Genomic DNA, 11,733 nt, shown 5'->3' on the forward strand with positions numbered 1-11,733 from the left:
ATTTGGAGTTAGCTTCTATGCTGGTCCGGCCCACATGATGGCTCAGACTGTGCTGTTTGTGACCCATGAAGGAAAATCCATTCATAAGCCAGCACTGTGTGTGCTCCCCTGCAGCATGCTTGATTGATTTAAATCACACTTCTTCGATAAACTTGTTGGAAACAGCTGCTGATAAAGTTATCGCGTCTGACAGATTCCTCTGAGAGAAGCTTTGGGTGGATGACCGCACAGAAAACGCTCGGCCAGTCGCTGTCATGTGTGCCTCTGCTTGAGCAACACATTCAGTCATATGCCTGCTGTGCTCAGCAGCAGAGACACATGCAAGGAAGGACACAGTGTTTTTTTAGACTGCTGTACAGTAAAGAACAATGCTGCGCTAATTTAACCGCTTCCTATATGTGACCACACAGATGCATGACAGACAGAGGGGCAGATGTGGATGAATCACTGCTGATGTGTCTGCTGCTGGCACTCTATACTCCGTATATTTAACTGTGTGGTTTAGACTCAGTGTGCTGAAACCAGTTTGGGGAAATGCAGTTCAGAAGCATCCCGCTGCAGTAATGTAGGTAACATGAAACTAAAGCCGTATCACAGCATAAGGATGAAACCAGCAGGAGAAATGAAACCTGGCTCTGCTCAAAGGCAGCTAAACACTCCGACCAGCGTTCACCCGTTTACTAGGTTCAAAGTAAAGAAAGACAAACAACTGTTATCAAACTACATGCAACTTCTGCTTTGGCGTCACTTTTCAGGCCCAAACATCCATCTTCGTGTTGATGGGCTGCACGAAAGATCTCGGAGGTCCTAAATTATAAAGTTGTTGTTTCTGTAGCAGCTCGTCCATGGCAGCGTTTTTTGCCACGTCAAGTGAGGAAGGATTCTGGACACGGGAAAATAAATTGAACTCATCTGAGCTACAGCCAGTAAGAGTCCAGGTATTAAGATGAGCACACGTGCAGAAATCACACCACAGACACACCAGCAAAACCTCCAGAATCCAGAGCGAACTTGATGTTTGTGCAGCAGTTTTGTACTGCTGTTGCATTATCATGTGAAGAAGCTGCTTTTAGTTGCTCCCTTATTCACACAGACCTGCCACAGTGGGCACATATGTAAACGTCCACACATTGTGTTTTAAAGTTGTAACATATTAGTGCATCACAGTTTATGTGCATTTTAAATCTGAACCTGCAGAGTAATAAAAACCTAAATGTCATGATGTAATTCCTGAGGTCAGACTATCACAGCTCTGCCTGTTCAGAGTCCTTCAGTCTTATCAATCACATGAACACTGATTGACTCAGGGTCAGTGTTCATGTATATTCATGTGGCCCGTCTCTGCTGCTCTGTATGTTAATGCAGTCGTTGTCAGGCTGTTACAGTCTAACACCTGAAGGATCACAAAGTATACTTTGGAAACGATGGCAGAGTGCACCGTCTTCATTTTACAGAGTAAATATGATCATATATCATCTACTCTTCTCCATCTATCATCATCAGCTCTTATTTTTATTAAATAATAACCTAAAAAGGGATTAATTTAACCTGTTTTTACTTCAGCAAAATTATTGGAGTGAACCTTAAATTTGGTGCTGGCGGGGTGCACTGAAGGAAAATACTAAAACATACACAAACACTGTCTACAACTAAAGATTCACCACTTCCCCCGTACAAATCTCCTTTATGACCCAGTAACAAACATTCAGCTGTTAGTGTTTACCCTCCATCTCAGGCTCCTGTTGTTGTGCAACTTTTAAACTCACTGAGAGGCCTTCTGTGGGTGTTTGTTGTCCATACCTATTTTTGCAGTCGCAGTTTCACACAAAGAAAACGACATGTCTGCAGATGAATCTGGAAGCCTTTCTCTAATTTCCTCCTCTGGTTAAACAACAAATTGCAGCAGAAAACCTGCAGGCCTGGTTCTCTGTGGGGGTTTCACTTCAGTCTCTCCACACTTTCAGTAACAGTATATTTATTTACCAGTTTAACTTTTTTAAAAAGTCCCCCACACACCACAGAAATATAAAAGTACAAAAGCAGACGTGTTTTCAGTAACACACAGAATAAATCGTTATTACTAATCATTGTTACCAATAGTTTGCTGGGTGTACTTTTGAGTGTTTTCCTGAATACTTCTGTCTTGTAATCAGCGGTATTGAGCAGCATTGGGATGAATCAGAGGCTCAGAGAAAACACGTTCAAACAAAATCACGCTGATTAAATCAATTCTTTTTAAAATCGCGCTTATCTAAAAAACCATCGACAACAACAACCCGCAGAGCTGATGAGGGGACAATCACGTGCTGCCATGATGACATCAGACCCCGTGTGGGCGGAGCCTGGGAGCAAACATGAGCGGACCAATCACAGGGCAGCCTCGGAGCAGCCGGGTAGCCGTCCAGCCTTTATAAAGTTTAGCGCAGCGTTACTGCAGCAGGTTATTTTTCTTCACTTTCAGCGTCGAGAATTTTTAGAGTAAGTGAAGTTTTTAATCTCGTTTTCAGGTCTGACGGTTACGTTTTAGAAACAGGAAGTTTAATCAGAATTATTTGTGGGATTTTTCTTTCGCCTTTTAAACCTAGCATAAACATCGTGCCAGTGTCCGTTTTAAAAATCTGTTATTTAGCACGTTTTTAATTTAATGTTTTTTTAGCGATGATAATCAACATTTTGCTCTTGTTTCCATCACACCCATCGCTTTGTATTTCGTTCGGCTGTGTGTGCTGTGATCTGCGGTTTGTGCTTCGGTGGCAGCCATCGTTGCTTTTTCGCCTCTTCGCGTTAAACAGATTAAGAAAAGCCGGGACCCCGTCGATCAGGTGGTGTTTCTGGCCGGATGCTGGTCAAGTTTTGGTTTTCTTTTCGGTTTCCTGGTAGTAGTTTCGGTGACGGCCCGGTTTCTTGGCTCTGCGCCGGGACAGCCGATCCCGTGACTCTGCACAAACACAAACAGGCTCTGCTCATTGTCGGGGTCTGGCCTCGTTTCCGTTCGGGAATGTGCAGGAAAATGGCGATGAGGAAATCGGCAGCATCGATTTTCTTGGATACACTTTGATGATTATTCTTTTATTCCCGGGATCCAGCGGGCTCCTTTTGTGTGTTTGGCCTAACTGTTGGCCCACATTTGGCCCGGGGGGAGGAAGGATATGACTGCGCTGTCGGAATGTATTTTACTACTTAGTCATTGTGATAAATAAGAAAGGACTGTGTTGAGTAACCGTGTTTCTGCGAAGACCTCCAGGACTGAGTTCTTCAGAATCGCGCCTCTGAAATCTGATCCTGACTCTGTGTTCTTGTGTTGCAGTAGGAGCCATGATGAAGCTGCTGCTGGCTGCACTGGCCGTTGGCCTGAGCTCGGTCCTCTCAGCCCCCCATCTGGACCCACAGCTGGATGAGCACTGGAACCTGTGGAAGAGCTGGCACGCTAAAAAATACCACGAGGTGATGCATTGTTGTTCTTTCTGTAAAACCTGGTGCTCTTCTGTCCAGCCGAGGAGGCCTGACTGAGTTTTGTCTCTGCAGAAGGAGGAGGGCTGGAGGAGGATGGTGTGGGAGAAAAACTTGAAGACGGTCGAGCTGCACAACCTGGAGCACTCCATGGGCAAACACACCTTCCGCCTGGGCATGAACCACTTTGGAGACATGGTGAGCCAGCGGTTTGCACACACACACACACTCTTGTATGGTGAAACTTATCAAGGCTCTTTTAAACCTTTTGGAAAGATGAATGAGGCAGATATCACTGGAAAACATGACTCATGCAAAAATAAAGGTGATCTAGAAGTTTGAAGGTGTAAAGTGCAGCATGATGTCGCTTTATTTACATTCCTGATGTTGTTCCCACAGACCAACGAGGAGTTCAGGCAGCTCATGAACGGCTACAAGCACGAAGCACAGAGAAAGGTGAAGGGGTCCCTGTTCTTGGAGCCCAACTTCCTGGAGGCCCCTCGTTCTCTGGACTGGAGGGATAAGGGCTACGTGACTCCCGTTAAGGACCAGGTAACAGCTGTTTTTTTTCACCCTGGCTGCTCGAGGCCCTGTGGCAGCACATGCATAATTAAGGTGGAGCTTCCTTGGTTTTTACAGACTGTAGACTAGATCAGGCTGCAAGTAGGAGGCAGAAGGAGGCTTTTTCAGGTGACACCTCGTGTGGTTGTAACAAACCAGACTGGTGCACATCAGGTCTGCTGTGGCTGTCTGATAAATGCCTTTAGATGATTTTTGAGTCATCCTGCACAACCTGCAGGTTTCATGACCACAGTGTGGTCCGTTTTCCTTCAGTAAAATTCCACAAAGCAAATCTTCAGGATTTGCATTGTGGAGACGCAGACACACCTCTTTACATCAGCTGTTTGCATTAAGCCTGATGTCATGTGCATTGTTCCAAATGTGTTGAAGGGCATTGCTGTAAATGTTTTGCAAGAAGATAATAAATACCCTGCAAGCAGTCAGCTTATCTATTTACTGCACTCACACCAATGCCCCTCCTCCCTCCTTCCTTGAGTGCACAGCCTGTTCTCTCCGCCCCTCGACATACATTTTTCACTCAGTGCTGTCAAACAGGTGGAGCCAGCTCACTGTAAACAGGCCAAGGTGCAGCAGGCGGGTGTATACGTTTATTTTCTGTCGTTCGATTAGTCCCCTCTGCCTTTGCTCTTAGGTTTATGCAGAAGTTTACAGCCACAAAACTCTCACATTGTGTGCTTTCATTTCTTCACCATCATCGTGTCCTGTCTGCTCTCCTCAGGGTCAGTGTGGCTCCTGCTGGGCTTTCAGTGCCACCGGAGCTCTGGAGGGTCAGCAGTTCAAGAAGAGCGGCAAGATGGTGTCGCTGAGCGAGCAGAACTTGGTGGAATGCTCCAAACCCGAGGGTAACGAGGGCTGCAACGGAGGTCTGATGGACCAGGCCTTCCAGTACGTCAAGGACAACCAGGGCCTGGACTCTGAGGAGTCCTACCCTTACCTGGGAACCGTACGTATCTCTCACGTGTCCTCAGCACAAATGAAAAGAAGTAATTTGTCTTTTACTGACCTGTCAGCAGTTTACTTATCAGTTGTCGGCATAATTGAGTCACTGATCATTTAATTCATCTATTAGTTTTTTTAAAGAAAAGAGCTAACCACAGAACACTGATTCAGAGCTCAGTGTTGTCCTCACTCACCACCACCTTCCCTCTTACAGGATGACCAGAAGTGCCATTACGACCCCCAGTACAACTCTGTCAATGACACCGGGTTCACAGACATAAAGAGCGGCAGCGAGCATGCTCTGATGAAGGCCGTTGCTGCTGTTGGACCCATTTCAGTCGCCATTGATGCCGGCCACATATCTTTCCAGTTGTACCAGTCAGGTCGGTGTTTGCCTCTTATAAAACACATTTTAACTTAAAGCTTATAAAATGCACGGACAGGAGAGGAGTAGTTGACTTGACGAGATCTTCCTGCGTCAGGTTTCATGCTCAAACTGAGCTGCAGGTTTGACTCGTGGCTTTAAATTTCAGGAATCTACTATGAGCCAGCGTGCAGCAGCGAGGAGCTGGACCACGGCGTGCTGTTGGTGGGCTACGGCTTTGAGGGAGAAGATGTGGACGGCAAGAAGTACTGGATCGTCAAGAACAGGTCAGTCAGGCTTTCACAGCTGCAGCGTGCTCGGTCTTCAAGTGTGTAAAATCCACTCAACAAGAGTAGTTTCACTTCTTCCTTTCAATGCTGATGAATTTCACTTCCAGTTGGTGTTAAAGCTCCTAAATGTCACAGACTTCTCAGCCTGATGGAAAACGCTCTGCTGATATGTATGAGAGTCGTTCTAATGTAGATAGGACTGTTTCAGGGCCTCTGTATCCTCGTCTCTGCATCACAAAGGAACCAAAACCAGTCGCCTCCTGACTTTTGTTTTCTTATCTCTCTGCAGCTGGAGTGAGAAGTGGGGAGACAAAGGCTACGTCTACATGGCCAAAGACCGACAGAACCACTGTGGTATTGCGACCGCAGCCAGCTACCCTCTGGTGTGAGGCCGGCTCCACCTCGTAGCACCGTAGTGTTTTTATTCTAATACTCTGGACAAGAGGGACGACGCTGCAGTCGACGTGAGACACGCAGGCGATTCTGAGGTCTCACCACCAATAACACTGATTTTAGGGAAATTACCCTTTTTTGTTTTCTGCTACTTCGTGTTGTCAGAAAAAATTAGCTCATTGTTTTATTCTCTGTAAATATGTACTAGGCAAGTGATCGTTACCACTTGCTATGGTCATTGTAAATGATTTCTTTTCTACTTTTACTGTGATCAATTAAAGTTTTAAAACACTAGTCTGGACTCAGGACTGTTTTTAAAGACGTGTTTCACCCCGAGCGCTTTCCTCATCTGATTATGAATCAAACTGACGTCAACATTAAACTCTGTCCCTGCAGAAGTCACAGTATTGCTCTAGAAAGCTAATGAAGTTAGCTAATGTTAGCGATGCAACAAAGCTCTGTGCTTCTGCTGGTTTTAAAATGTAAAGCAATGAGGCTAACGAGCTCACAGTATGTGGGACCTCGTGCATTTCTGATCAACAAAGGTGCCAAGTGAGAAGGAAACATGACCCAGTAAATACTGCTTCCATAATGCTTTTCTCATAAATCTGAGCACTTCTTACAGTATCTCATCCAAAGACGCCTCTAACATACGAGCAGGGGGAGCCAGCGATCAAACCAACAGCCTTGTGGTCAATAGATGAGGCTCTTTACTTCAAACCACCAAATATTTCAAGTATAAAAAGCACCTAAAAAAACTACACTTCGTGACTGATGATCATTATTGACTTCTACTGGTTGATTACCAGATGTTAACAAGGATAAAACCTGAGTTAACATTCATGCTAGCAACATTATGGTGATAGCTTTAGATTACAAAACAAACCCAGCTCATTACTGTCGGACTGGTTCGTGGTATTTTAAGGCCAACTGTTAAAGATATTTGAATTCTCACTTTTCTATTTAATTTATTATTTATTTAGCACTAAATAACCACAGTGCAGCTGGAGGATGCTGGAAGCTAAAGGCCCTGCGATCGTGCAGAGGAAACCCTAAAATCACACGTCCCTCTGAGCACGTGGCAACAGTCAGAGGATTTTTGCTAAAAAAAAAAAGAGTCAAAAACAGTGATACCCGGATTCTTCCTGGTGTCATATTTCTTTGTTTTTATGCAGCATATATGACCCAACACAGGCGCTTTCATAAATCATGATGTCACAGTTAATAAATCTAATTATTTATTTAAGGTTAAGCTGAATATTTAGCTGTTACCGTTAAAGCAGAAAACATCAGGTCACGACTGTGAGAAAACTACATTTTAAGAATCTTCAGCCAATCGAGGCTCCCGCAGCTTTATGAGAACTTCTTGACGAAGGACAGGTACTCGTTGACGTCATCAGGTGAGCCAACGACAAAGGGCACCCGCTGGTGGAGCGATTCAGGCTGAACGTCCAGTATCCTCTGAGTGCCCGTGGTGGCGAGGCCGCCGGCCTGCTCGATGATGAAGGCGATGGGGTTGCACTCGTAAAGCAGCCGCAGCTTCAAGGAGAAGAAGAAAAAAAGGACACGTACGTGCGTTAATATTGAAAAGATCAGCGCAGCTGTTTACAGCTAAAGGTCACAGCTGGAATCTGAACCGCTGAATCATTTCTAAAGATGGTAAATATTCACTCTGAGACTGATAACCACCTCACAGTGCGCAGGCTCACAACAGCACGTTTCCAGTTTTGTGTAGCTACAGTTTGCAGATGACCACCAACATGTCGCAGGCGATCATCAGGACAGACTCGTGTTCATGTTCAGTTTTTAATTATCACGGATAAAAAGCTGAATGCGTGCCGGACTCTGGACACGCAACAAACGGGATACGAACCCCAGACTAACAATCAGAGGCACCAATAACCTCACATAATGAGCACGCACAGGTCCCAGCGCGATCTGTTGTCATCTAAGTGATGACGCATGAACCCTGCATCCGGGTCCAAATGTTTATTAAGGCTGTTGTGTTTTTAACATGTTTTAATGCTTCGTATCTGTTTAACCTGAACAAGCTCCTGTTAACTTTTACCGGGTGGAAAAAAGTTAGCGTTCATCCTCCAGCTTCACTGTGTTTCTGCTCAGCTGCTGTTATATTTCCTCATACATTCTTATATATTTCTATATTGTGTATTTTGTTGTACAGTTATCTTATTTTCAACTTTAATTTATATATTTTATTCTATTCTTTCCCAGTTAAATTGACCCTTTTTAATTTCCACATTTATTTCCTATCCTATTCATAGTCTTTTTTTCTTTAGGTCACAGCAGTTATTTAAGCATTTTACTGCATATCGTACTGTGTATGACTGTATGTGACAGATTTGAATTTGAATTTAACATAGCTGTGTAGCTAGCGATCACGTAGCACATCATTATATACCAGCTAACCCTACAAACATCACTGCTGTTCAGTTTCTGTCTTCATTTATGTTGGAAGTGACAGCAAAGCTGTACGTTTTAATTTTTCAGAAATCTCTCAGTCACAACATGCTATATCATGTTTAGCTGGAAGCTAGCGAGCTAGCTTCCAGCTAACTTCTAACTCCATTAAATGTAATAAATCCTGTTTTCATGGATGCCTGGATGTTAAACTTTGTTCCACCTGGTAAAGCAGCAACGCTGATCATTTTATTAAAGATGAAAGAATTTAGACAGTTTGTAACTCTCAGTGATGTCACAGTGTTCGTGTGACTTTGGGACCTGAAGCGGAGTTTGGACCTGGAAACAGCTGATGACAGCAGACTAAAAGACCGGATACTCATGTTTCTGAGACACGCTTGTTTCTTTGACTCTCACATGTAGTGGGCTGATTCCTGGCAATATTAGAGAATGACAACAAGAAAAAAGGAAGAAAATTCTCTCAGAATTGGGAAGTGGAGTAGTTTCTTAGTTTTTATTGTGGCTGCATTTCCTTTTCTTGTGTCCATCAAATCCACATAAACTGTTTCTGATTCGTGACCTTTCAACCGCCATTCGACCTTTAAGAAAGCCTTCTCCTCTTTCTTCACAGCTGAGCTTTGGAAGCGCTGACTTATGAAAAACCAGAACGCAGTGCATTCGCTCGATTTGTGGGGCAATAAAACTGCTGTGCAGATTCACACATCTGGTGATTGTCCAGCACACAGAACTTCACCTCCAAAGGTCATATAGAGTGTCTTTATTGGAGCGCTATGGCACGCTGACAGCATGTGTTTTATCCCCACTACAAGCTCTCAGCTGGAGCATTTGATCTAGTGTAAGGGGCGATCGTGGCTCAAGAGTTGGGAGTTCGCCTTGTAATGGGAAGGTTGCCGGTTCGAGCCCCGGCTTGGACAGTCTCGGTCATTGTGTCCTTGGGCAAGACACTTCACCCGTTGCCTACTGGTGGTGGTCAGAGGGCCCGGTGGCGCCAGTGTCCGGCAGCCTCGCCTCTGTCAGTGAGCCCCAGGGTGGCTGTGGCTACATGTAGCTGCCATCACCAGTGTGTGACTGGGTGGATGTGTAAAGCACTATTCAAATACATTTAGTGTTATTTGTATTTGTTACATTCAGCTATATACATCAGTCAGATCAGAATTCAGACACCTGCTTATGAAAGACATTAACTTTTTGATGGGGGGCATGTTGGGGAGTTTACGTGGTGCTTTTGTTAAGCATTAAAAAAATACCCTAAATTTGGCCAAAATGTGAAAGTTTTTGTTTCCAGGTTACTTTGAAATGCTCTTCGTCAGTATTTCAATAATAACACCGGCAGTGAACGAGCAGGTCGTGACTATGTGCTGAAACTAGACAGTCTGAGTTTCATATTCCCGTCTTCACTGCAGTGCACAGGTTTGTTCACAGCTGCCTGCTGCCTGTGATTTCCCCTGTATTCAGTTTACATCTTATAATATATTAATCATATGTTAAGAGTTATTATTTGCTGCTGTTTTTGAAACTGGCGCTCAGCAGCTGTAGCTCATGTTTGCCCAGGAAATAATGGTGGAAATATGAGAGATGTTGTGTTCGAAGCGCTCACAGAGGGAAGCTGCCTGGATGCACACTGACTCATGAGGTTTGTGGGTTTTCTTTACCACCAGTCTCTGCTGCCTCTGAGCTTCATTTATCTCAGGACAACCTTGGATGAGTCCACGGACACATCCACGGCAGTGTCTGGTCACCCGTCACAGTCAGACTCATTTCATTTTGGAGCAAAAACTTCAATCAAACTTTTGGAGTTAAAACAAATTTAAAACTGAAACACACGTTTGTTTCTTCTTTTGTGGAGTGAACCCATTAAAGGGGACCTGCTTTGCTCTTCACACTGTTACTGATGTGTGCTGATACTAAACACAGCCAAAGATTCAGATAATGAGTTCAGTGTATAAGCAAGAAATCCCCGAGAGCCAAAACCTCAGACCTCAGACTGCTCTGAAAACTTTTTTTCCTCTTCTGGGCTCTGCGTGATGTCAGTGAGAGTCGATATCACTTTCATGTCAGGCACACCTGCTACACCAAGGCCCCGTGTAAGATAAATAAGCATTATTCTGATTGGTAAATCATGCAAAGCCACTCAAAAGCACAACGAGTCCCCATTGAACAGCTGCAGCCTTCTCAGTGGTTACCTTTCCCTTTGGGCTCTTCTCATTGGCCGGATACATGAAGATCCCTCCGTAAGCGATGGTGCGGTGAATGTCTGAGACCATCGAGCCCACGTATCGCGCTCCGTAGGGCGAACTGCCGTCCTGCAGGAGAGAAATTCATCTTAAATGTCACTAAACTAAATGTGACTTTCACATTTTCTATGCTCCACATCACATTTTGGTTTATTTTAAGAAATAAATTTAAACACACACAGATTCCATTAGCATTAGCATTAGCATTCCCAGAGATTCTGTGACCTTTACAGTTTTCCCAGTTTGTGACTGGTATTTTATGTTGGCTGATTCTTGGATGTAAAGCGTTAGTTTATCTACTTCCTGTGGTCACTGTCAGGTAAAAACAGCCCCAACAAATAACTGTATATTACAGATATTACAACCATTTAAAAACAAAGAGCTGTAGAGCAACAGCGTCATGTGACCAGCGTGTCAGCGTGGCAAACCTGAGTTCAACACTCCAGCTTTATCACTACGAGTGCATTTTAAAAACTGACCTGTAAGTAACGTCTGAATGAAATGACTTTGTGATTAAATATTCTCCTCAGTGAACTTTATTCTCAGAATTTGTTGTTTAACAGGTTCAAATGTGACGACGTCATGTGACGCGAGCGGTCGAAGGTGTGTGGAGTTCCCACCAAGCGAGGTTCGTGTTCTGACCGGCACGACATGATGTAGAGTCATGTGCCTGCTGAGTCACATCCCATAAGGGTGTGTGTGTGTGTGTGTGTGTGTGTGTGCAAAGTAAAGCAGGGCTTCCCAAACATGACACACGATCAAAAAGAAAAGAAAAGAAAAAAATCCACCTCGAGCGAAACTACCTAAAATAAAATAACGAAGTCACAAGAAAGAGCAGCGAGCAGAGAGTGAGGGGAAGTTATCGAGGGTGTGACGTGTGAACGTATGATTTATGATCTGAAGCATATTAATGCTGAGAGACGTCCTGAGCAGCAGGGGTGCTGATCTGGGAGCAGTGATCAGGGCGAGTTTTGTTTAGTGTTGAAATCTGGTCACCTGACTCTGTACGGCTGCTCCGCTGTAAACAAATAAAGCTTTTTCA

The 11,733-nt window shown here is 44.3% G+C and overlaps 2 protein-coding genes across 2 annotated transcripts in view; one reads left to right on the forward strand and one right to left on the reverse strand.

Moving 5' to 3' along the window:
* The first annotated feature begins 2,360 nt into the window (after positions 1-2,360).
* On the forward strand, positions 2,361-6,312 carry ctsla (cathepsin La). Its single transcript, XM_005730518.1, has 8 exons — positions 2,361-2,478; positions 3,308-3,444; positions 3,526-3,648; positions 3,850-4,002; positions 4,751-4,975; positions 5,186-5,354; positions 5,505-5,622; positions 5,915-6,312. The coding sequence occupies exons 2-8, from the start codon at positions 3,316-3,318 to the stop codon at positions 6,012-6,014; spliced, it is 1,017 nt and encodes a 338-aa protein (XP_005730575.1). The 5' UTR covers positions 2,361-2,478; positions 3,308-3,315; the 3' UTR covers positions 6,015-6,312.
* Positions 6,313-7,160: 848 nt separating this feature from the next.
* The window catches only part of fbp2 (fructose-1,6-bisphosphatase 2), an 11,201-nt gene continuing 6,628 nt past the window's right edge, over positions 7,161-11,733 (reverse strand). Inside the window, exons 6-7 of the mRNA XM_005730519.2 lie at positions 10,641-10,760; positions 7,161-7,557 (exon numbers count right to left, since the gene is read on the reverse strand). Coding sequence (XP_005730576.1) covers positions 7,372-7,557; positions 10,641-10,760 — 306 coding nt within the window. The 3' untranslated portion in view covers positions 7,161-7,371. The remainder of the gene's footprint in view (positions 7,558-10,640; positions 10,761-11,733) is intronic.

The sequence above is a fragment of the Pundamilia nyererei genome, unplaced genomic scaffold, assembly GCF_000239375.1.
Source record: "Pundamilia nyererei isolate P.nyererei 1_Seehausen unplaced genomic scaffold, PunNye1.0 scaffold00038, whole genome shotgun sequence".
In the NCBI taxonomy this organism is placed as follows: domain Eukaryota; kingdom Metazoa; phylum Chordata; class Actinopteri; order Cichliformes; family Cichlidae; genus Pundamilia; species Pundamilia nyererei.